The 23600-nt window shown below is 42.7% G+C and overlaps 1 protein-coding gene across 2 annotated transcripts in view; it reads left to right on the top strand.

The window, feature by feature from the left end:
* The first annotated feature begins 272 nt into the window (after nt 1-272).
* Nucleotides 273-23600, top strand: part of sulf1 (sulfatase 1) — a 38228-nt gene continuing 14900 nt past the window's right edge. For both annotated transcript variants that reach the window (XM_018754310.2, XM_018754311.2), the window contains exons 1-7: nt 273-456; nt 14055-14295; nt 17435-17674; nt 18613-18764; nt 20041-20210; nt 22888-23038; nt 23221-23396. In XM_018754310.2, the coding sequence (XP_018609826.1) occupies nt 301-456; nt 14055-14295; nt 17435-17674; nt 18613-18764; nt 20041-20210; nt 22888-23038; nt 23221-23396 (1286 nt within the window). In that variant the 5' untranslated portion in view covers nt 273-300. The remainder of the gene's footprint in view (nt 457-14054; nt 14296-17434; nt 17675-18612; nt 18765-20040; nt 20211-22887; nt 23039-23220; nt 23397-23600) is intronic.

Below are 23600 nucleotides of genomic sequence, written 5' to 3'. Positions count from 1 at the left end.
CATGCGTGCGTGTGCGTGCGTGTCGTCCGGCTGGGCCGGGGTCTGCGGGTTCATGCGGGGTTCGAGGTTGTTGGTCAGCGGGTCTAATCCGGCCCATCTCTGCTCCACACGGACATCCCTCCCCCAAAGTTTTCACCCCTCCTTCTTCTTCTGACTCTCTCTCCAAATCTCAGGTTACCACCACGGCCGGTCTTCTCAAACGTCTGGTAGCCCTTATCCCTCGCGTGCTCTTCTCTGCCTCCAGCCTCCGCGATCGGATTGGGCGGCGCGGTCTGAGCGCTCGGGGACGTGTTTCAACAGATGGTTGCGCTTCACGCGTGTGTCATCACACTAGAGAAAGGACCGGAGCGGGAAGGTTGTTCTGCAGGAGCTCGGCGCTGCTGTGTGGTCCAAAAAGGCTGGTGGAGAAGGTCAGCAAGCCCACTCTGGAGCCTGAAACGAGCTCCCACTCTTCAGGTACGACTTAAAATCTTACTGATCGCCCTCTTCCCCGTTGTTTTCACCTCTTTTCTTAGTGTTTTCCCTGCTTTTCTGAACTTTTTCTTGGCTGACCAGTGGTAGTGAGGGTTTCCTGCAGGCATCATCAGCTGCAAGACAAGACTCAAGAGAAAATTAAATTAATCAAGAGCAGCAGATAAACTACTAGATTTATGTGTAACTATTATGATAATAGTTAATAATCATAGCTGTTATAAAGACGTTAAGAGTGAAAGTTGTGGAGTTAGGTGATGAGATTGGAAATCTACTAACTCATTTGAATACTCATTACATGTTTAGTCTTACATATAGTGTTTTAATTGGATTTTATTTTAAAATAATTTCCAGAAATTATTGAATATTTTGAAATTTTTCAGACACATATAGATTTTCCCCACAGTCATCTCCTTTTCAAGTGATATGTAATTAGGACAGGTAAGCAAAACAGAAATTTATCAAGAGCATCTCAGTGGCATTCTGTCAAAATCAGTAATTTCTAAAACTGTTGTATAACTGTCTTTTAAATAATTGGGTGCTTATTCTGCATTGGTGCAGCAAAAATATCCTGCTGTTTAAGTGGGCAAATCATTGTACAGTGAGATTATCCATATTATATAAAGTTTATTATGTAACATTGCTTACCTCATGAACATGGCTGTCTGCTAAATAAAGGTTATTAATAACAAGCTGTATATTTTTTATCAACATCATAAATGTTCATTATGTTTGCAGTCACCAGCATTATTGGTGTTTCATATAAAAAGCAGCCTTACACTAACTGACTACTGACTAATTTTGTACTGAGTAGTCTGTATTGCAAGGCTGCTGTATTATTTTCAGTTAACTTTTTTCAGGTATATAGATGCTTGTATAATTTCTTATTTTAAGTAGGAGCTGGTCAAAATATTCTGCTCTCTAAATAAATGTTCTGTTCAAAAATGTATAGTGGATAAGCTATCAGGCAGACATACCATTGGGGAAAGCAAGAGTTAATGTCTCATTCTAACTTTTTCAGTTCAGAACATGGATCATTGTTGGGTATCTGCAAAGTAGTCTCTGCTGTTATAGTGGAAGAAATTACAATTTCATAAGAAAGTTGCATAAAAGTTGCATAATGTATTTTTCACAACCTATAATGCAATGTTTCCTCACCTATATGCCAACATGTAAGTTTCTATAGGTATAATTTTTAAGTTACATGTGATGGCTTTTCATGTAAACAATGAGGAAGAGACACCTCACATTGAGGGGGCTTGGTGTACTGTCTACCCCGAAGGACCAGCTATAGTTTTTATGATGGAGCAATGATAATGTCTCACCTCCAGTCTTCATGGATGAAGGGGCTGCCTAGTTACTCTGTGCCAGGTGAGCTTTCTGTAGGTTTAGGAGACTAGGAACATATTAAATTCCTCAGAAAGCAAGGCTGTTATCCAGCAGAACAATGGAATTTCCACCTCTCCACTTTTATTTTCCATATTCATGAAGAGCACATCCTGGAAAATGTACAGTAGTCTGAAGTAGGCTTATGTTAAGGGAATTCTTCTGTCAAGCCACATTTTTTTGTTGTAGAATAAAGGTAATGTTTCTAAATGTAAGGCCTTCCTACAGATCTCTTTGGAGTCCAGAAATTTAAGTGGAAAATACTAATTTTAAAAATCTTGTCCGTTAAAGGCACCATTCACTTAATTTGATTAATGCAACCTTACTCCGGGCTGTTAAGTTTATAGCTGACTCTGCCCAAGGTATTCCTGCATCCACTCTGGCGGACCGCTTTTTCCTCAATGGTAAGTCTTAGCTGCTGTCCTTCTCAAAGTCAGTCACACTGGGGCAAATTCAGTGGGCAGCTGTAACCATAGATAAACACACTCCCACATGTGTAGCTCCACGACCCCGTAAACTAGTACATACCACAGCAAGGAAAACGGCAGAATCAAGGCTGCACTTGCCAGCCGCACAGGGTAAACCAAACACTAAACAGTTTGGCATCACTGTACATAAACAATAACAACAGCTGCCAAAAAAATGGAATTCCAGTCCAGTCTGTGCCAACACAAATGTTATTCCAGTAGTTCTTTTGTCGTCATTAGATGTGGAGTTGAGACTCGATGGGCTGGGAGAGTGTCCGAAATCACTGGAGCTTGTAATAATAAAGCGAAAATATTATTCATGTGAGAAAAGGCCTGTGAGTCGTTGCAGGGATGTGAGTACGCATCGCTGAAGCTTTGCTCGACAGCTGTGGGACAGAGCAGAACCAGGGCAGCATGGGAAGGTGTTTGGGATATCCACAGTCTATTTTTTTATCTGTTTTCTTTTGTCTGGCTTTTAATAGTTCTAATGCGGAGGACTAAGAATGTGTGTAGCACTTCTTTAGTCTATGCCAATTATGTCTCATAAACTAGTAAAAATGTGTTTTCCATTTATCTAGATAGTGAGGAAGGGCTACCTATGATCTTGGGTTTTTTTTTTTTTTTTTTTTTTTTTTTTTCTTTTGTATCCATGCAGAAACACCAAGGACAGTATTCAGAGGTGTTTATGAAATTCTCCTTTCCTTCAAACCAACCCTGAGTTACTGAAGCCAGTATGTCAAACAAATCTCTTCTTTCCATGTCAGACATTTGGCAGTAAACATGGAGACATGGGCATTGTCACATGTTGTTGAAAGGCTACTGTGCTGACTTGTGTCTCTGTCTTCGGCAGTCAACCAAGTTTGTATACGTTACTTATGGTATGGTAAGATATGGTACAATTTTTCAGGGTTTGGGGGAAGCTTCATGCTTTTGTTGGTGCCTCAGTAATGGGGAGTTCAACAAAGGTCACTTCTTGCTCCTTCTGAACAAGTTGTCAAATTGGTTGAAATTTGATACAGTCTTTACCAGCTTAAACGTATTAGTTATGGTGAGACTTAATTTTTTATCATTTGTGTTTTGTCATTGCATGCCAAGACACAGATGGTTTTAAAAAAAAAAAAAAAAAAAAAAAAAAAAACAGGAGCCAGAGCTATTCCTTTGTGTTTTAGAGGAAGTTTCTGGGATGACAGTTATCCACTGCTCCCAGTTTTTCTTTCTCCAAAGCCCATGCAGAAGCACACCCCAGTGCTTCTACACTTACTCAAAAAAAAGTGTTGAAGAGAAAGCCTGTTGACCTTGACATATGCGAGGTGAAATCTGCATTTGTCATGAGTTTCATAAATACGGGACACCTCGGTTTTGGGACCAAGTTCTACAGCAAAACCTTTCTCCTCCTCTTCCTGCTTTTAACACGTCCACAGTTCATGTGAAACGTGCCCCCCTGGTGCTTCTATGTAAAGTGTTTCCAGATCAGCAAGTTCACTTTCCCTGATTTGATTTTTTTTTTTTTTGCTTCCATTGTTATATTTCAAAGTTGCAAGGAATAAAGTAAAATGATATGAATAGGTAATACGATACAAACAGAGCATGATTGCTTGTGGAGTGGCACGAACTGGTGAATAAGCCTTTGGAGAAACATCTGTCATCAGCCCTGCAGGAGGACATAAGGTGTCTCCTCCCTGAGAGACACACTGCACAGGGCCACAGGGAGCAGATCAGGATACACTCAGGAAGCAAGCTACTCTGAAGCTCCCTTCGTTGTGTCATTGTGGTCTGTGAATGAGGCTCCCCCTGCAACATCCCCCCACACTCTAAGAACTGCACTGTCTTTGCCTCGCCAACTCTCTCATACAATAATGCACTCCCTGGAGAGAGCCAATCTGTTTTTGATTTGAAAAGTGAAAGGGCCTCCCCCGTATCACGTACAATTAAACCCGTGTTGGAACGTGCGTATAGGGTGGTGGTGGTGGTTCCATCGAATGTAAGGGGCTGCTACTTTCATCTCCAGCACTATAGAAAGGAGATAATAGAGAGGGGTCTTGGGGAGATCACCAGCTTGCCGCGCGACCTGACAACTCACCTGATGAAAGCCAACAGATGGGGGGCTTCATGTAACCTCTCTACCTACTCTGGTTTTACCTTTATCAGTGGCTTCTCTCAGTCATCAACAAGAATACGGGGGCCACACGCAAGGATCACCACCTCAGCTGGGCTTGACTCCACAGCACTGGAACTCACATCACCACTATGATACAGACCTTTGACCTCGGTCATGGTCTGCAGGGTAGCAGAATGCTCTTTGAGAAATCATTTCCTGACCCTGCCAGCATTCCCCACATGTTTTGCCTCACACATGTAATTTTTTAACTCTGTAACGTGTTATTTTCCAATTATGCTGCTGTGGCATGATCAGCATGCAAAATGATGTGAGCTATTCATCGTACAGATTGTTTCATACATCCATCACTTGTCAGGGGTTGATTTTGAGGAGTGAGTGCAGAAGGAGTTCACTGCAAAGCCTGAAAGGGGCTCCATGCACTGGCTTCTGCAGGGGCCTTTATGAATGGGTTGCTTGTATGTCACAAATTACATGCTGGCAGGTGAAAACAACAGTCAGTTCTCAGCTCCTTAATTGTCTAAGCTTAGTCCTTAGCACTGTACTGCAAATATTATCTTCTGATGATGGTTTGGGCTAAGAAATACAGTGTGTTTAGTACAGCAGTTGTCTTTGTTGACTGTATCACTATGTGGCTGGATTTTTTTCCCCTCCAAATTGAGTTATTATCTGTATCGTTTGTGCTTGTGTTCGGAATGCAGGGAACCCCACAAGATGAGTCCAGAATACTGTTGTATGTTTTGCTATTGAAAAGACATCATTCTTTCCTGAGGCGTTGCCCATAAAAGTGGCTCCCTTTGAGCAGGTGTTGAAACACAGGCGTGATGAGAGGTGAAGCTCAGTAAGGTGTGACGTCACGTCTTTCCCAGGAGCAGCCAACGCACAGTTCTGCTGGAGGCACCACAAGCGGAGGCAGAGGATGCACTGGGTTTCAATTAGAGTCTGCGCTGAGATTCAGGCAACGGCTGAGAACTAGGCGCCAGTGAGCGTCAGCTGTCAGTGCATTTTATGAGCGATGTTGCCCAAGCTCGTTTGTAACGTGTCGTCAGTAGGCTCCTGTCACCGGTTGGCTGATGTTTGTTCATTACTGCTGTTGTTCTCAGTGTCACTTCTGAATGTAGCTCCAAAGTACTAAAGTTTTGGATGATGTATGTTGGGAGGTATGTTGCTGCAGTATTTGCCCTCTTTGGTTCCATGCCATGTGTCTTCATTTCTCCTCTCCAGCAGAGGGGAGGTGCATTTACTCAATTTTGCGTCGAAACACCTCTGTTCTCAGGGTGATCAAGGAAGGCCAAACAATATCACCAATGAGTCAAGGATGCTGGCCTCTGTGCGGTCTATGGGACCAGATATTCTAGTGGTTCTGCTGTGGGGTTTTCCTCCTACAGTAAATGCAGCTGTTGTTTGTATTCCAGGTCAGTAACTCGGTCCAGTTTGGCCAGGTCTGATACTGTTGCCTGAGAGCTTGATAGAATCAGCCATGCCACAGCTTTTTAATCCGTAAGTAAAAGTTGATGAATGAATGGACTTATATGAATTGGGCTTATGTGCTCCTTTCATAGTTTTTATGAATTTTAAAGTAACGATTTTGTGTCATATTTCAGTTTCATAGCAAAGCTGCCATCCACACCAGTACATTACTCAGGATGTAGTAATGCAACCTGCCACTCTAGACATTGTACTGAGCCACCTACCGAAGTCCTTACAAATTGTCATATTGTGTCAAAACAGATTTTGAAGCAAATCTGATCAACAAGTGGCCTTTCAAAAGCACACATTAATCATTTCTGAATCTGCACGGGTCATTAATTCTCCTTGCCTGTGTCCATGAATATGCCGCTTTAGAAAAAAGCTGAAAGCTTTGTCCGATGGCGGCGGGGGCATGACTAAACTTTGGTTTCGCCTCAGCCCAACAAGACGGCTTTTCTTCAGACGAAAGCTGGTGTACATAAAGGGGATTTATGTCTTAAGACGCACCACTGTGCCACACTTCTCACATCGCTGCCCTTCGAATGCTAGGTTTGCTGAAGTAGCTCAAATGCAGAGCAGGAACGCAAATCCACTTGGCACCCACTGTGCAACGTGTTGGACCGGCTCGCTGATTTCATGGAAACCAGGGCAATTTATTTATTCTGAACAATTACCTCAGTGGAAACTTACTGAAGCAATTTAAATATTTTTTTTCTTTCTTTTGTGGTACTGTATCATTTAAATGTTTTTCCTTTGGATGAATGAAGGTGAAATACTGGCTTAGCACACATTCTTGCTCTTATTTAAATCCTTTTCACCTTTACAACTGAGAAAAAGGTAAAATGTTCTTTGAGATAAAGTAATGTTTTAGCACAGAAAGAAATTTAATCAGTTTTACATTCAACCCAAATATGCGGTGTATTAGATAATTACATAGCTATTAAATTTTGGTTATTATGCAATATACAGGTTCTTGATATAGACAAGGGGCAATCGTGAGGTAATTTTTACCGGAACTCAAGAGACAGTGGGAATAGCATGCTACTTTCAGAGGTATATACTAGTGCAAAGAAGATAAATTGCACCTCTTTGTTTCGGTTAAAAAGTTCATTGTTTTTCATTCCGTTGTGAATTTTCCATTGTTTTCCTTTTCCTGTAAATGTATTTTTAGGGTTACCATTCTCTTATTCTTTATCATCTGTTGTTGGGAGGGGAACCCAGGGCTTTCTGCATTTATTAGTTTCTCGCTCCCTCTTCCCTCAGATCTGCTTTTCTGCTTCCCTCATTAATCGAGCACTTACGCAGGGAACCAACCTCCTGAAAGACCTCCCAGCTGCTTCGACCTACAAGTGGGGATGGTGGTGGGGGTCAGTTGTCTTCAGCAGTGAATGGATGGTGGTGAAAAGGGGTAGGTGGTGAAGGGGGGTTGCTGTACCTGCCATCGCTTCTTACTCCTCCAAGACCTTACCACTCGTCTGGATGTGTTGGCCAAGCTAGTGGTGTCACCTCTTTGTATGATGGTCTCATAAATAAAACAAATACAGTGGTAGATGAAGAGTGGGCAAGGCCTGATGACAGCTGGATAGTAAAATTAACTGCCACGAACTTAAATTAACATAAATTTGGGATCATGAGCTATATCTGCCATCTCTAGAGCCAGGAGTGAGGAGAAGATTTATGAAGAGGCTGGGAGCCAAATTCCCAGCTCCATGTGCTGCAGGATGCTTCTGGTGGTGAGATGCTTTGTACGGGCTCCCAGATCTACAACTTCCTGAACCTCCTGAGCGGTCAAAAGCCAGCGAATGAGCGCCAGTATGCTCATCCATTTTCTCCTGTATTAAAAATCAACCCACTGAATGCAATTCAGCTTTAGAACTTGTTGTTCTTCCACTTCTGCACATCTGAAATATGAATACAGTTCTAGTGATATCAGAAAGTGGTTGGGGAACTCTGAAGTGCTTCTTACCTACATAACATTGGTGTGGCCATGCTTTTTATTGGCATAGTTCACATTAAAGTGGGAATGCACGAACAGCACTAATTGTGAGCCAATTCATACGAGAAAAGTGCCCTAGAGATGTCTGTCTAGAGGGGAAGAAAGTGGGGGCTACCTGAGGACCCCCACACCTGCCTTAGGGCACCTGGCAAAATGGACTAGTCTGGCAGGAACCTCCCCAAAAAGTGCCTGTGCCTCTCCAGTACGCAATCTTGCTGTCCCTGCTCTCGCTACGACTTCCCTTCTGTCGCCTGCATGCAAAGAATGGATGACCCCCCCCAAACCCCTACTCCACCACCACATCTCTCAGGCAGCCCACCTCTCCCCTCGATTTTAATCATTTCCCTCTTAGTGCTCCAGGAGCACTGCCTGTGCGTTTTCAGTGGACCACCTGGTGGCTACTTTGAAGTCACCCGAGCAGGATTAATTTAATTACATATTCACATGTATTCATAATTAACGGCTGCACTCCGGCAGGATAGACACTACAAAGGCAACCTTTCCATTTCAAGGGCTTTGAGATTAATTCAATGGTGGTTATAATTGTATGTATGAAGCCTTTGCCATTCTTCTTAAATTACAGAATGGATGTATTAAAATTGTTAGCTGTAATCAAACTCTCCTTCCTTGTCATCACTCCCCAGTTGGAACATCTAAATACTTGCAGCTTTTTGGAGGGAAGGAAAAAGTCCATTGCATGTATGTAATTTTAAAATAGTTTATTGTACTTTTACTGGCAGCGCTTGTCCTGATTTAGAGTGTGACATACTATGTATATATAGTTGTATTCCATTAGGTAAGCGCAGTATCAATAACTGTTTATCCAAGTGAGGGTTGTGGTGGTCTGGAGCCTATTCTGGAAGCTTGGGTCACAAGGCTGAGGAGGGTGTACCCTGGACAGCATACCAGTCAGACACACGAACATCTATAAATCTTGATATTGGACGTACATTTTACAAGCTGTTGAGAGTACAGAAAAGTCAACACCTTTTAAATTCTGTTTATGTGATTAATGGTTAATATCCTCAGAAATTATTTATTATATAAGTGGTCCACACAGGCAGAGCAAGAACTGAACCCACGTTCAAGCTCATAGTCTAGGCAATAGCACTTCTGTTGGCTTTCAGTGCTCTATTACTTTAATCCAAAAGTTGAATGATTATCATAAACTTTGACTAAAGGGAAGGTATTTTTGAGATTAAAACACCCTCTGAATGCGTTGTATGTTTTGAAATTATGATTTCTGAATAGTATATTGTTTTTTAACTGTCAGGAAGTACTATTTCCAATTTGTAGTCCAAGGAAGATCATGTTGGTCTTTGGAGCAATTTTCCAAACGGTTCTGAAATCCTTAAAAGTTGATTACTCCCTACCCTTCTTTTTGAAAATCACATAGTAGTCAGTGACAAGCCCTTAAGAAATTGTTCTGTTTTAAAACCAAAGCTATGCAACTGAATTTAATTTTCATGGGCCTTCTCTTGGAGTTAGGTGCATTTGGAAGTGTATGGTGTCCAGGCTAGGGCCTTTATGGGGTCCTTTTTGCTGGTAGAGGTTCAGCATGTATGCCAGCTCAGCATGCTCGGCATGAGGGCCTTGACTTCCATTCAAAGGCTTTGCAGCTGTACAGGCATGGATGTCCCACAGTCTGCTATCCCTCCAGGAGTCCAGCCAGGAAGCTGAAAACCAGAGATCGGGACAAGGGGGAGCTGAAAATGTTTCATGCTGTGAACAGTTTCCTGACAGTCTTCTGTGGCTGTGCTTTGAATCCTGACAGTTGTTGTTGATGAATATGTTTTCATAAAATTTTGAGAATGAGAGACACTTGGTCCTCAATTACTCACATTGCTAAATTAACCGCACAGCTTTTTTTCTTAAACAGGCCATACATTTATTTCCTTCTCATTGATTAGAAAGCATCTGCATATTCTTGACCACACAAAGACCATTCTGACTATCCCAAGTGAATTAGAGCAGAAAGTGATGCCACGACTAAGGGCATTTCACCTCAGTTACTGTTAACTCAACAGCTTTGCAGCGTTTCAGAAGGTGGAAGACACCAAGTGAAATAAATGGATGGAAATCCCATGGTTGGCTTTGAAGTTATTGACCCTGCGATTCGTTTTACGATAAATGCCTGAGTGTTATCGAACATGTTATTAACTGCGCAAGGGAAAATTCTGGTTTTCTCAATGAGAAGACTCGTTTTGGCAAAGAAAGCCGCTGGAATAATTTCCACGGTGATTAAGTTAAATAGCTTGGAGGGGCAACAACAGATGGAAACCACTTCAGTGAGTGCCACATTCCTCGCTCTCGCTGTGTAATCAGCTGCCCGCCTGGCATTTTTTGGGGGATAACAAGAAAACCGCAACACTTTGAGAGATAAGAGTGCCTGTTTCGGTGGAGTTCGCTATTTGTTGAGATCTGTGAAGTAAATGGAGCTCATCGCTGGCAGGGTGAAGGTAATGCTGTGACCCATTCACTTGAGTTGCTTTATTTCCAATTTAACAATTACAGTGGTTTGTACGCATCATATCTAAGTGTAGAGAAATCTTGATTGCGGGAACTTCTTTGACTTTTTCTTTGCTGTTTTGGGCACGCTCTAGATATCTCCTCCACTATTACATATCAGCTATAGAATTCATATCTGTGATATGAGGCTCTAGTAATGCTGCCAACTGTAGTTCTCTTGACATTTGGCTGTCAGAGCAATGAATTCAGGAGCAGCTTTGAAGTGACCATTGTCTCCTGTCACTCACCTTTATGTGAATAGCTGATTTCCTTTTGGGCCATGTCATATGGCATAATTAAGCCAGCTCCCATGTTTCACAACAAGTGCCTCTCTCTTGCTATAAAAGAAAACTGGGGAAACAAATTGTTTTTCATGGCCAGAGGGCCCATAATGAATAAGGCAGTTTCGTTAGAAGGAATCATTTGTGTACCCTGATTTCTTATCTGTGCCACAGTCCTTGTTTTCAGTTTTTTGATGGCAACTTATATCCATCAATCTATCCATCCATTTTCATGACTTCTTGTCCAGCTAGGGTCTCGGTGGCACTAGGGAGAGCAGAGAACCCCAGACATCCCTGTCCCTCGCAACTTCCTCCAGCTCAACCCGGGGGATCCCCAGCCACTCCCAGGCCAACCGGGAGAGATAACCTCTCCAGCAGGTCCTGGGCCGACCTCGGGGCCTCTTCCCAGTTGGCCGTGCCTGGTATACCTCCAAAGGGAGGCACCCAGGTGGCATCCTTACCAGATGCCCAAACCACCTCAACTGGCTCCTCTCAATGAGGAGGAGTAGCGGCTCTACTCTGAGTTCCTCCCGGATGGCAGAATTCCTCACCCTGTCACGGAGAGTGAGTCCCACCACCCTGGGGAGAAAACTCATTTCCGCCTCTTGTATCCACAGTCTTATTCTTTTGGTTATTACCCACAGTTCGTGACCATAGTTGAGGATAGGGACGTAGACCGACCGGTAAATAGAGAGCTTTGCGTTATGGCTCAGCTCCCTCTTCACCACTAGAGTACGGTACAGCGACCACATTAGTGCTGCTGCATTCATGAACAAGACCCCAAGATACTTAAATTCCTCCACCTGATGGAGGCAACTTATAGTTTATTGTAAATAACGGGCATAGCCCTGGAGCCATATAAACCTACATGTAGCATCTCGAAAGGATATTGTGGGCGTTTTTTACTTTATTGCTGAGTATTTCAACAGAAAAAATAATGACCAGATGAAGACAAAACTTTATGAAGTCTGCCCACTTGGAGTAGGTAAAAGAATGCAAATAAGTTTGATAATAAGTCTGAGTCCTTCATCTGTATCTGCAGTTAGGCAGGCATAATAAACCGTTGCCCTTTTGACCTTGCCTTGCATCAATGTCAAAATGGGTGAAATCTCATGACCTTTGTTCCCAAGTGGAAAAATACGACTGAAAACATTGAAATGGATAAATATTTTGATACTGGTGTTAGATGAGTTGTCAAGTACTATTTTGTCAACTTGGTGACCACAAATATTGTATCTCTAAAATGTCTTGTCCTTCATATGTGGGTGTGTCCAAAGATGCAGTGAGTCAGTCAGCCTATATGGTTGCTGGTCATCCTCTTTCTTTTTCCTCCAACTTTCTCCAGCATTAGTCTTCTTTGGAAAATCCAGTCTTTTCCTGAAGTGTATGTATGAAAACCTCTATCGCTTCACTTGTGCTACAAGTGAAATTTCTAGTTTGATTTGGTCTACGATTCATCCATTTGTTCAAAAGTCTTCAGTAACACCATTACGTGGTGAATTAATGTTGACCATATCCGTATTATTTTGTTAGCATCCATTACCAGTGCTCTGAATCACTGACCATCCCAAAGTATCACATGGATAACTTTTTCCCTGGATAAACTATTCTGGATGAAACGAGTCGCTCTGATTGTCAGTTGCAGGATATCATAAGTAGCAGGCGGTCTTTACAGTGGGGCATGGAGAGGGCTTTGAAACAGCTGTATTTCATCTACTATCAAGATAGTTCTTTACAGGAGGCCTTGGGGTTAATGCAGTAAAACATTTATCTAGAGCGATTTTACTGTAGATAGATTGCACTTTTGTGATTAGACAGGATTTGGGAAGGTTGGAGTAGAGGACCAATGAAAATTAAAAACTTAGTAACCCACTGAACTTTTCTGAAGCTCCATTGTTTAAAAAGCCATTAATCTGAAAGCTGTGACTTTCAATTTTGGCTGGCGCTATAGGCATTTGCTTAGGTGTTCCGTAGGTATTCTGCTCCATTGAGCTTTCAACATCATTCCTTTTCTTCTTTTTTCATGATTCCTATATAACATGATGAATAACATGGACGAAAGAGGTGTCTAGTCTTGTGCTCACTCTTTCCACTCTTGGTTTACTCCTGATTATTTTCTCTATTTGTTAGTTTATTCATTCTGAGTTGCCACTTCTTCAGGACAGGGTTTCAGTGGTCCATGGCCCGTCCTGAAAGCACAGGGTACAAGGCTGGTCACAAGCAAACACCCTGATTCACCTATATAGTCACACACTACAGACAATTTAGAGTCACCAATTAATCTGAAACTAGAAGGAAACCCATGTGAACCCAGGGAGAATATGCTTTAAATCTTCATTCTGTGAGAGAAGTTAATGGAATTGTGAACAGATTCTTTTATTTTTGTCTTTATTGATAAACTGTTGGAGTTTTAAATTAAATTGGCAGAACAAGGTTTAGACTTACTGTTTATCTCATGTATCTGAAGGCCTGTAGATGGAGAACTCAAGGTAAATATGGAGGTGCGTAATTAGAAGCTGAACTGGCTTCCCTGGCATTGCTCCACCTTTGTGTCTGGAATGTTCAACAGACGGGTGACATTCTGGACCTACCACTCACTTTCAAATAACCAGAGCATCTGTACAACACAGCCTGGATTGACTTTGGTAATAGGTCTGGTAGGTAACATTTGAAAAGGCCTTCTTGCAGAGGAAGACCTCCAGTTGAGATATACCAATTTTCCAACAGTATCTTTCCAAACAAGGCACACGATACCGTTATTTCTTGTTTTTTTTTTTTCTCCCTGTTGTTGTTTGCACACTAGTAATGCATATATTGCAGCGATGTTTTTGTACAGGTTGAAACGGATTACTTTGAAAAGCTCTAGCAGAAGGCTTTATAGGTTATTTTCCATCTTATAATTTCGAGTTCAGTGTGATTACGATAAAGATTATGGTGGGCTGCCTTTGAAAGATCCTGCTCTTTTTTTCATCAGACAGCATTCAGCCAAAAAGATGCTTGACCCTTTAGCAGAGAACTCAGGCCAGTTTTGAGTTGGCTCTTATGTGCCCTTTTAGTTCAACTTTCAGTAGAGTCTCAACCCTTTGGTCATCTTTCAGTCATGGTGATTGGAGACTGGTTGCCTGTGGCAGCAGTAATAGAACAAAGCCTCCTTTGTTATAATATTTCCCAGCACAATCAGCCACTAACACCCTTGTGAGTCATTCTCCGCTTGAATATTCTGTAGTGCATCTTATATATTTTTATCTTTGTTGTGTGGTCATTACGATGACTTATTTCATTGAAACATAATGAATATATAGTGTCCCTCAAAAAACTGCAGCCTTTTCTCAGTGCTGCTCCCTTTGTCTTCCTTGCAGGTCCTGACTTCACATGAGTGCTCCTTCCCTGCCCCCACAAGCACTGCTCCCACTTCACGGCCAACCACAATGAAGCTGATGTTCCTAGCCTGGCTGGTGGCATTGCTGCTGGGAGAGATAACCATCTGCAACTGCTTTGTCACGCGGGCTCATGGGTCACGTGGTCGTGTTCCACGGGACCGCCGCAACATCCGGCCCAACATCATCCTCATCATGACGGATGACCAGGACGTGGAGCTTGGTGAGACAATTTAGGGACAGTCTGTGGTTAATGGCTCATGGCTAAACTCTCTCTCCCAAAGCAGTCTACAGTTAGTATTATTAACTGGGTGGCATGGTGGCGAAGTGGATTGCTTGGGTGCCTGACAGTAACTCAGCTGTGGGTTTGGATGCAAGTTTGAATCCAGCTCATACTGTAAAGTTTCTGTGTTTTCCCTGTGACTCTAAATTGCCACAGGTCTCTATATGTGTAAATAAAGGGTTTGTGTGATTGCCCTGCAATGGATAGCTGTCCTGTCCAGGGCGCTCCAGAATGCCGTGACCCTTCATCGGATAAAAGGTTATTGATGGATGGACTACTAATAATCTTTCATTAACCTGACACCCTTGTCCAAGGCAACTTAAAATTTAGCAAATTTACAATTTTTTATCAGTTCATACAGTACACCATTCTTACAGGAGTTGTTCAGCGTACATTCCTTACTTAGGGGTACTGTAGCAGGTGCAAGAATTCAAACCAGTAACCTTCAGAATGCAAGGTGACAGTCCTAACCACTACACAACCAGCCAGCTAAACTTTCCTGAGACAGCATTTCTGGCTCGTGCAAATTTTAGCTTTAGTGTTTCCATGATCCATAGATATGAAAATTTCTCTTCCTTTCATTGTGGCTATGTGCTCCTGGATGTTTTGTATTACAGATTTAGGCAGTTAATAGCAATATAAATGGTCTAAAACATACCAGGATGTTTGGCATGAGGACATTTTGCCTGTAATGAATCACAAGACATATTTTGCCCAGCTTGGTTCACCACCGTGGGACTAATGGTGATGTGTCCAGTGAGGCACCACTGAACACATTTCTGACGAATCTCACTACCATCACAGCATGGTGACTCTCGCTGTTCTCACAGTAGTCACTGTCTTTTGACGTCTGCTTTTGCACTGTGGTGCTGGTCAGTGATTCATATGTTATTCATGGAAACTAACTCTCAAATTGCTGGCAAAATTAAGTCTTTAGTCACTTGACTGCAGCTGGTTTCCTCTTCTCAGAAAGCATGAAGGATGCAGACTCTCAAGTAGATCCGGCAGCCCAGCTCCTCAGGTTCTACAGCGAATACTGGTCTTCGCATTATCTTAGCTGTTAATTGCTTTATTGAAGTAATAATTTCAAAAGTAAATCACCTCTGGCCATGACCTATATATATGTACAGCACCAGAAAAGGTCTGAGTACATGTAGGCAACCTGGGCAATACTTATATGGAATGCAATGGACAGACAAGTCCAAGCAATCTTTCAGTCCTTGGGAATTGCTGCAGAAGAGCTCAGCAGACATATCAGCTGGTTTGCTGCAGAAACTTGTTAGCTGAATGCCTTCTAGCGAGGAAAAAGACTTGTTTCCAGCAATGTGTACTCACATTTTTAACTGGTACTGTATGTTGGGTTCTAGTTCTCTGAGATCTTCAAGGTTGTCATCAGCCAGCTCTGGTTTCACCAACCCTGACTATACAGCATTTTCGAAATCCAAAAAGTTTTGTAATAGCTGCAGTTAGGAAATCGGCGCATTAATCTTGACTGGCACATGCCAGACAGCCCATAATTATATCAGCAGCAGTTCGCACATTTGCTGACTTTCATGTATGTGTACATACTGTATGTATATCTAGCAGAGAAGCATATTTGTGTGTTTTACTAGGATGAAATTCAGGTCACATAAGTAGTGATTAAGTGGGACTAATTAATGTAAATAAGTAAACTTTTTGGGGTATGAGGTAATACTCAAGTGACATTAAAAATGTCCACATTTGTAGGAACCTCTTGGATACTGAGTGTTTTTTAAGGCAGAGGGCCAGAGCTAATTAGAACAATTAAGGGCCTTATTAACAAAGAACTTTTCTATATTATCCAATAACTGCAAACTAATATTACATACTATGGTCGTAATGATTGGTGATCAGTTTTGTGTAATAAAGTTTATTTGCAGAGAGATTAAAGTTGAGCATTGTTGAAGGCTGGCATTAGGTAATTTTGTGATTCGAGCCATTTCCTTGCAATCAAAGGACCCATGTTCAAATTCTCACTCTTGCTGTGTACCCTCCATTAAGGTACTTACCCTGCAGTTCTACAGTAAAAATTACTTAGCTGTATCAATGGGTAAACTACTTTAAGTATATTAGTGTAAAAACCTGATCACTTTAAGTCAAAGGTGTCCCATAAAAAATAATATGCAATAATAAAATGAGGGAAAATAGAGATGGGCTAATGATCGAAGGAAATTCAAGGCAGTTCTGTTTTTAGTGCCTCTTTATTCAAAGTAGAATGTACATGAGGATTACCACATGGAATCTAAAGAGGACTGAATGGAAACACGAGCATCAATCAAACCGCAGTGTTAAACCACAAAGCAACGTTTGACTTACTCTTCTCACCCTCAGTCAGGGCAAAGCGGTGGAATCAAGAAAAAAATCAGTTATTCGTTATGTTTTCTTATGAAATGCATTGCTGCTGCTCCTTTGATATTTACTGCTTTTGTAATTCTGTTCATTTGACTGCATTCAGACAATTTTTTTTTACATTTCATCTGAAACATGGTAACTGCTTGACACTCCTTGGACGTTGCTGTATGTGTTTAATGTACTTGGTGTGTCACTTCAGCATCTCCATTGTCATTGCATAAATAGATTGGCTATGTTGTGAGTCCTGTTACTATTAATATGTCCATGTTTACTTTGATTCTACCACCAAACTGTGAATTGTCAAACAGATGGCTAAGAAACGCTTGTCATCACAGCAGGCAATGGGGCATTGTTTTTCTCCCCAGGATTTACAGTAGAAGGTCCTGTGCCTTCTGTAGAAGTAGGCAGTGGTGTTGTAGACTTCTGTTTCTTGACCTAAAACAAGGTCATATGTTGGTGGCGGTGGTGGTTCATGTCTGATAGTGCTTGCTCACTTACAGCAAGCCGTCTGAGACCAGCTATTTCAGGACACCTCAGGTGTGTGCCTGGACAGAGAATCGGCTTTACCAAGGACCAGAGGCAACCAGAAATTTCCGGAATGTCTTATGAAGCTATAGTCAAAAAAGTAGTGCAAGTGTGAGTGGATTTTGAGAATGTGTGGGTAGTGCCTAAGAGGGTATAACTGACCAACATCTACCATACCCAGGGTCCCTGCAAGTGATGAACAAAACTCGCAGGATCATGGAGGATGGAGGCACATCTTTCACCAATGCCTTTGTGACCACACCAATGTGTTGCCCTTCCCGCTCCTCCATGCTCACGGGGAAGTACGTGCACAACCACAACACGTACACCAACAACGAGAACTGCTCGTCGCCCTCATGGCAAGTCCAGCACGAGCCACGCTCCTTTGCTGTCTACCTCAACAACACAGGCTACAGGACAGGTGGGACCTGCTGCAGTACGTTAGAGGGGCTCCTCTGGGTCTCAAAGAGCCATCGGCCACTTCTGAAATGTCATACAGTTTGCAGTGTCTGAAAAGTCCCGTACTAGAAAATTAAAAAAAAAAAAAAAAAGCCCCAAAAAGAATGATAATGGTGGTAAAATCATTAATAGGTTTAAAAACCAGATTTGATCCTTTATGGGGAAAATCGTGAGTATTTCATGTTCACATTGTTGATGCTCATATTCAGATTCAATATTTAGGAGCACGTTGTTCCTAATCAGGTGTCTTTCCTCAAAATATCAAGAATTTAGAAGGCAATGGATCTCTTCAGGAGGGGTGAAATCAGCTGTTCATAAGCTGCTGAAGGACAGCCAAAAGCTCTAGCTGGCTTGCTCTCCAGCAGGTCCAAGCTAATCAAGAGAAACCTTTTGCATGGATACAGCAATTCTGCCTTGTGCTCTCTACCAGCAGGTCAGCCTCTGCGTGCCCTGCCTGACATTCTCTCCCCTAGTTCTCAATGGAGGCTTGTGGGCTCCGACGCCGGCTGCGGTTTTTAGCTGATATGTTAGTCTACAATTATCTCTCTGGGGCAGACTGGCAGTTTTCCCAGATCCCGGGGAGGCACTTGGTGTGAGCCAGAGAGGGAATCGCTGGAGAATGTAAATGCGCATTTGCAGGTACATTAGAAAGGGGCTCTCATTGCTGGATCCGTTTCTCTTGGCTGGAGAGAGGAAAGATGTACACCTATTTATGAAAGGGACAAAAGCTTCTCTTGGCTGTAGCAGCTGTGCTTCTCTCTTAAACGATGACAAAAAAAAGCTAAATTAGCAGGGTTTAACTCTTCCTCCGGTGAAGTGGTTTTTGGGGTTCTTCCTTTTTGTGTGTTTTTTTTTCTTCTTCTTCAAACCCTTCCTCTCACTTTTCCTTGTTTTTTGCAGGTTTCTTTGGGAAATACCTGAACGAGTACAATGGCAGCTATATTCCACCAGGTTGGCGAGAGTGGGTTGGTCTCATTAAAAACTCTCGCTTCTATAATTACACCATCTGTCGCAATGGCTACAAGGAGAAGCATGGGGCTGATTATGCCAAGGTAAACATCCACTGGTCCTTGTGTCCCCAGCCTGCCAACTAAAACCTTGTGCAAATGACCTCTTTCAGAATTCAGCATTTCTCATATTCTCAGCATATTTGAAATTACCTGCAATACCCTGAATTCTGAGCAGAAGTAGCACTTTGAAATCCTACTTTCTTGGAGCAGGGTTTCCTTCCATGACAGGAGCTTAATGAGTTTATCATTTGTAGTCAGTTTAAACCTCTGTATTTATCCAAGCATCTGAGTATGTTGCTGTATCTTGCACAAGGACAATGAACCTTGTGGTTCTTGGTCTAAAATTCTGGTTACAAATCTACCACAAAACCACAGTTATGTCTGAAGTCCAGCAGTACTGATGTGGGGAGGTGTTTAATGGACTGAAGTTGTTTGCAGAATGGGGTTTGCAGGAGTTTCCAGCTGTCTTAATAGGAAATTTGAATTAAGTTGCTTACTAAGTGTCTAAATAAATTAACCTACATCGTAGATCATGTTGCTGGAATTGTTACGCTCACGATACGGGCAGAAATGATAAATCAGCGTTGAAGACGTACTGGTTTGCGTTGCATCAAATTCCCCCATCTCAGTGACCTTTTTTTTTTTTTTTTAAGTGGCAGTCAGACTGAATTTGCTTTCCTAGAACTCATACCCCCTGCGGTTTTTCCAGGTAGCACAGTTCTCAGGCTCTGCAGATTCGGAGTAGGGGTTTTACAGTTTGGCTCCTTGAGGACTGTCTGAAGGATGAGTAAACAAACGTCTGGAATGGCACATAGATGTCAAATGACCTCCTTGTTGAGACAGGCAGGGGTGTAAAGTTACCCACTTGTTGAGAAACCAGCTGAGGTTGTGTATTTATTAGATGAGATTTGGCATATTGTGTGCTTGTGGCATTTCTATGAATGATTTGTGTACAAGGTAACAGTTTTGTTGGCAGTCTCATGGGGTCATTTGTATTCGTATGTGGTTCTTCTTGTGGACCTCAGCAGTTAGCGTTACTCCAGGCAAGATGGTGTTTAAGGGGTCCCCCAAGGGGTTGCAAGAGCTGTTTCTCATTTTGTGTGTGATGACTAACTGAAAACATCAAAACCACGTCCCTGTTCACCTTACTGTATGAGTTCCTGACTCCAAGGGAAAAGCCATTTTTTTTGCTTTTGAACTAACAAGTCATCCCCATTCAAAGTGTCCTGTCTGATTAATTTAGAAAACCTGAGCTGAAGAGGTCACCCACATTTCTCCCTAACTTTTCTCCATACAATGTCCTCATCTCTCGACGTAGGACTATTTCACAGATCTGATCACAAACGACAGCATCAACTTTTTCCGGATATCCAAGCGGATGTACCCGCATCGGCCTGTCTTGATGGTGATCAGCCACGCCGCTCCGCATGGCCCCGAGGACTCTGCCCCACAGTACTCCCAGCTCTTCCCCAACGCTTCCCAGCACATGTAAGCACTTTCTCTCCTTCTCACTTACTGCTGAATTCCAAAGCGCTCAAACTCCTTTAAACATGTTGGCTGAAGAGCTGTAATTCAACTCTGTGTGTTATAAATCATTTATGTACATTTTAACTCCTCTCTGTGAGCTTGTAACACCACAGAAACACATAGTTTTAAAGATAAACTGTTAAATGATACTTCTGGTAACTGTTTTCGATGGAACAGACACAACTTTACCGTTGTGCGACTTTCCCGTCGTCTTCATGCATATTTAGCCCTTTGTTCGGTTTTATTTGGAGGGTATTTGCATTCTGGGCAGGCAATATTTATGAAAAGATTTATTGTTTCAGCCAAGTATTTTCAAAAGGCACACATTTAATTCCAATGTGTGCTTGATTACTTTGTTTTGCAGGTAAATATAGTCTTTGTCTGTTCAAAATTACAGGGGATGGTTCCCTACGTATAAATTAAACTTGGGAGCCCTTTCAGAGCTTAGTTATGAGGACTGCATGCTATCAAACAAAGTATGCGTGTCTAGAGCTGACGGCATACTAAAAGGGTTCTCTTGCCTCCGCCAGGCCAAGTCTGAAGTGATTACTCCTGAAACTGCCTTGTTCAGATGGAAGACTGTAGGTAGAGCACTATAGAAAGCTGTTATTGTGGAGCATTTTTGGAATATTATCCTTTAGTCCCTCAGAAAGAGCTTACAATTATGATGCGGAGGTTTGATTGCTTGACACCGGCACCATCGTTTCACCCCTCAGTCAAAAGTGAAGTACGTGTGTTTCAAGCTTTCCAGACGAACCGGTCGCCGCATCTGCTGGAACAAGCAGCAGTCCTTTGGGACAGAACCAGGTCATTCTCAGAATGCGGTTCCTCCCATTGTCCTGCTTGCTTTCACTTCTCCTTTTGGTGGATTTCTTCTCATCCTTCTGTCTTTCAGCACCTCTTTGTCCACCTAACAGCCTCTGCGATCGGCAGACTAGCCTTTGTATTATTATTATTTTTTGGGCTGATGCCTTGCGCCAAGGGGACTTACGGGAAAGCTTAACACAAGACAAAAAAGGGAATGCAAGATTATAATCATCTGATGACATTCCGGTATGACAGTCAGTGTTGTACACAAAATCAACTTAGTACAAATATGAGCAATGGTAAAAATGAATAAATTCTTCGTATAGTGCAGTCTTCAACAAAATAGCACAGCTATTAAAACAACTTGATAAATTAAACAAAGACAAAATGAACAAGGCAGCTGCTAATGAATTGCACTAAGATAAACGACCTGGCAAATGAGGAAAGGCAAACATAAAAACTCCGAGGGCAAGGAAGTGGGGAACCGCGTCAGGTTCGCCTCAGTGCAGAAGCAGGCGGAATATTACATGGACGTTGCCCTGTAGTGTCAAGCAGCTGACGGCTTATTAACTTATCACGGAATAGTACGCGTGAAAATCTGGAGGGAAAACTGCAATCCGTGCAAGGTCATGATATGAGATGAGGAGAAATTTTTGTGTGCGTGTTGGTGTGTGCACGTACATAAACAGCATGTATGTGCATGCGGCCGGGAGCTGTCGTTCGGCCTCGTAAACCGATACCGCTAATCTGAAATGCACATGCAGGCCCAGTACTGCGGTAAAATCATCCCCGTAAATCAGATGAATGCCTATACGCTTTGAAAGGCTAGAGCAGGAAGGGGTGACATTAATGTTTTTAACATTCCTCTCAGAGAAGCGTTTCCTGACCACTGCTCCCCTCCAAAAGTGTACCAGCGATGTCCTCCTGTCAGGGGGACCACAAAGAATAGAGATAAAAACATAACAAATTTTGAGGAATTAAGCTCCCTGCCAGCCTTAAAATTGCTGTGACTATCACACATTCCTACCGAAATGTTTGGCAAGGCCAACGAAACGATTAGGTTCCGCTAGCGGTTTGGGGCCAGCGTTGACGACGTCAGGTACCAGCTCCCCCAAATATTGATTGATTTTAGCTGTCTGACCCTGCATTCCACACAGCTTTGTGCCCTCAGGCCGCACCTCCATTGTGAGGCGTATTAGACAGTCTGACCACCCGGGTGGAAAGTTCGGTGTGTCAAACAATAGGGTCCCAGCGAGGAGAGGGCAGAGGCCGTCCCCTACGTCATTGCAGAAGACTTCCATGGCAGAAATTCATTAGTGGCATGGCAGGGCTGGCCCCCGAAAAGGTGCGGCGCCTGGCATCCAGACAGTCTTGTCAGGCAAGCATGGTCAGGTCATGGAAAGGTGGACGGCAGCTTCTATGTCGTTTCCCAGTTTCAAAGACCAAAAATTTAATTTAACTACCCACTCCTCATGCAGTGAGTTAATTTCAGAGCTTGTTCCAGTTTTTTTTTTTTTTAAAAAGAAAGAAAAACGCAACTATTTTTAGGTTTTGTGGTCAAGGCACTATTTTCGTCTGCGTGTGCCAACCCTCAAATGATTTTTCAGCGCAAAGGTCCTTTAACCTCCACTCTCCTATGAAGAGAGATTAAACACAGAAAAGCATTGTAAGGAATGCCCACCAGAGAAAATGAGTACATTGCCGTGTGCAAACAAGAAGTCAATCACTTTCTTTAGGATCACATCAAGCATGTCAGATGGCAGGTAAATACCAAGCGGGGGGTGCTATTGTGTTGAGAAGCGCTCAGCAAGATGTTTGTTTGCCTCCCCAGTACTCCCAGTTATAACTACGCTCCCAATATGGACAAGCACTGGATCATGCAGTACACGGGCCCCATGAAACCCATCCACATGGAGTTCACCAACTTCCTCCACAGAAAGAGGCTTCAGACCCTCATGTCAGTGGACGATTCTGTGGAGAAGGTAAGAGAACAAATCTTTCCAAAAGCAGCTGTTTGTTCCTGTTTAACTTCCTCCTCCTTAAAAAAGCTCAGTGTAAGGAAATGCTTATATTCTCCAGCAAACTATGGCAAATTTGAACTTGGTTTGCACTGTTGGACTTGGTTGAATGTGTAATAATCCCACCGCCATCTCCATGGGCACAGATACATGAGATGCTGGTGGACACCGGGGAGCTGGACAACACCTACATCATCTACACAGCCGACCACGGGTATCATATCGGCCAGTTCGGCCTGGTGAAGGGCAAGTCGATGCCCTACGACTTTGACATCCGAGTGCCCTTCTTCGTTCGAGGGCCTAACGTGGAGCCAGGAGCTGTGTAAGAAGTGTCAATGATCTCATTTCCCAAGCGCACATGACCTCATTGTTCACTTGGGGAGAGTAGTAAAAGGTTGTTTTAAAGTTGGCCGTGTCATTCTGTGGTCACTCTAAGTGACCCTGAATTTCAACTGACCTTGGCTTTTCTGGCAGGGACTGGAGGCTCTTTACAATAAGCATCCTTCCACTGCCATGTTTTCGCCAC

Source organism: Scleropages formosus, chromosome 9 (genome assembly GCF_900964775.1).
Source record: "Scleropages formosus chromosome 9, fSclFor1.1, whole genome shotgun sequence".
NCBI lineage: Eukaryota > Metazoa > Chordata > Actinopteri > Osteoglossiformes > Osteoglossidae > Scleropages > Scleropages formosus.
Note: the sequence above shows the minus strand (reverse complement) of the source record. Positions and strands in the feature narration are given on the sequence as shown.